Below are 1868 nucleotides of genomic sequence, written 5' to 3'. Positions count from 1 at the left end.
TCCGTATATTTTAAAATGTATCAATCAGTCTTAATTGCGAGATACAATCAATCAATCTTAATTTATGACTATGCTATTATATTCTGCGGTTATGTCTAGAAAAGTCGAACTTCGCCATTACTGAACATGGATTTTAGCACCGTTGATTTACTGAGCATTTTAGTAGGGTTTGTAGTTGAAGAATGCATAAACGGGAACCTTAACACATTTAGAACATTCTTCCCCAAAACAGATCACAGAGCAATAGATAACTGAAAAATATTCAACTCATTTTGGAAACAGAGAGTATGCACATTGAGTTTGGCCTAAAAAATTAAGGAAAACACAAAAGCTTCTAACCCGACAACTTAAAATTATCATGAAATTTTGATTTCCATTTTGATCCAAGGAAGATGTACATAGAATCATTCATATATTAATGCGTTACATGAAATGGCAAATCTTTGCACTAAGACACATAATATTTAAACAGTTCCCAGTAAATTGATAAAATTGTTTCTGGTCTTAACTGTTTATAAGTTTTCTGCAAACGTAAAACCTTTCCACTTGCATGCTAGCTGAGGCCCTATACAGTTGGCGAAAAACTTACCTATTCTAAAAATCCAGTCCATTTTAGCACTGCATACCGCACTTTGGTGAGATCTCGTCCTTTCAGCGTCCTCCCAATGCCTTTGCCTTCAACAACAGACAGGTTTGGATGGTTGTGAGCCACAAACTCATGGGGGGGCACCAGGTTTTCCTCCTTTTGTAATAATGTTTCTGATCTGTTATTTGGAGTCGAGTGTGGGACATTAATGGCTGCTGATTGATATGGGTACTGTGATAATTTCCCTCCTGCATTATTATTGCTGCTCACACCATTTTCTTCTAAATTACAATCAGTTTCTTTCTCATCCCACAGAACATCCTCTTCCTTCAACTCCCTCAATCTTTCCTCCTCTTCTCCTCCGACGCCCAGGAGGAGCTCATTCCACTGACTGCCTCCAGTCCAACAGCTGCCCATTCTAAGAGGCAAACAAAGAAAGCAGCAGGGTGTACAGAAGATAGAACAATTCCAGAAGATCTATTATATAAAAAAGAAATTGAATTTAATTGGTTCAAAAGTATTCTATTTTATAAAAAAATTAGATTTGATTATTCTTTATAATAATATCTATCAACATTTTTATGTAGTTTATGTTAATTGCTAATATCGGTGAAATAATTGTTCCGTGAGGAAGACTTGAAATCGAAGGAAACGCAAAAGCTTAATATGGCAAGGAATCTCGTGGATGATTTTCTTGTCACGCAAACGTGTTTTCTTTAATGAAAGCTGGATATCTTTTCCGAATTTTACGCCATTTTGGAATCTACTCTCCATATTTAGGCTGCCCGATCTCTATATTCCACGACTTTTATTCTTAATATATTCTTCCACACGTCGTCTTACTCGCAAGTTGTCCTTTAAATGCTCCGTTATTTCGAATTTCCACGATATGCAGCTATGTTACCTATTTCCAAATAACGATTAAACGGGCACAATCTTTAAGACATGTTATTTCCAATGTTCAAAAGCCCCGTGATTTAGAGAGTTGTCAGCATTACTGCCTCGTACATGTACGGAAACAATATCCCTTACCAATTGAAAAGTGAAAGAAAAAATAATGTACACATCTTGCGCTATAGGCATTTAAAAGATAGCTTGCTAAGCTAAGAGTAAACGTCGCTATATATATATAAAGTTGTCTTTTTTTTAATGATGGAAATGTCAATTCAAAAAGTCTAATTTTATTCTAAATTCTTAGTGTTAACATTATATGAAAATAATCTACCCGAATGGCGATGAGAGGGAGTGGCGGGAGAGGTGGGAGTTGTGGAGTTAGGGTTTC

The 1868-nt window shown here is 36.0% G+C and overlaps 1 protein-coding gene across 1 annotated transcript; it reads right to left on the bottom strand.

Annotated features, from left to right (window-relative positions):
- Nucleotides 1-589: 589 nt before the first annotated feature.
- Nucleotides 590-1003, bottom strand: LOC131076444 (protein S40-5-like). The gene has a single exon (XM_058013628.2). It carries the CDS (start codon nucleotides 1001-1003, stop codon nucleotides 590-592), a length of 414 nt encoding a protein of 137 aa, XP_057869611.2.
- Nucleotides 1004-1868: the final 865 nt, after the last annotated feature.

This window comes from Cryptomeria japonica, chromosome 3, assembly GCF_030272615.1.
Source record: "Cryptomeria japonica chromosome 3, Sugi_1.0, whole genome shotgun sequence".
NCBI lineage: Eukaryota > Viridiplantae > Streptophyta > Pinopsida > Cupressales > Cupressaceae > Cryptomeria > Cryptomeria japonica.
Note: the sequence above shows the minus strand (reverse complement) of the source record. Positions and strands in the feature narration are given on the sequence as shown.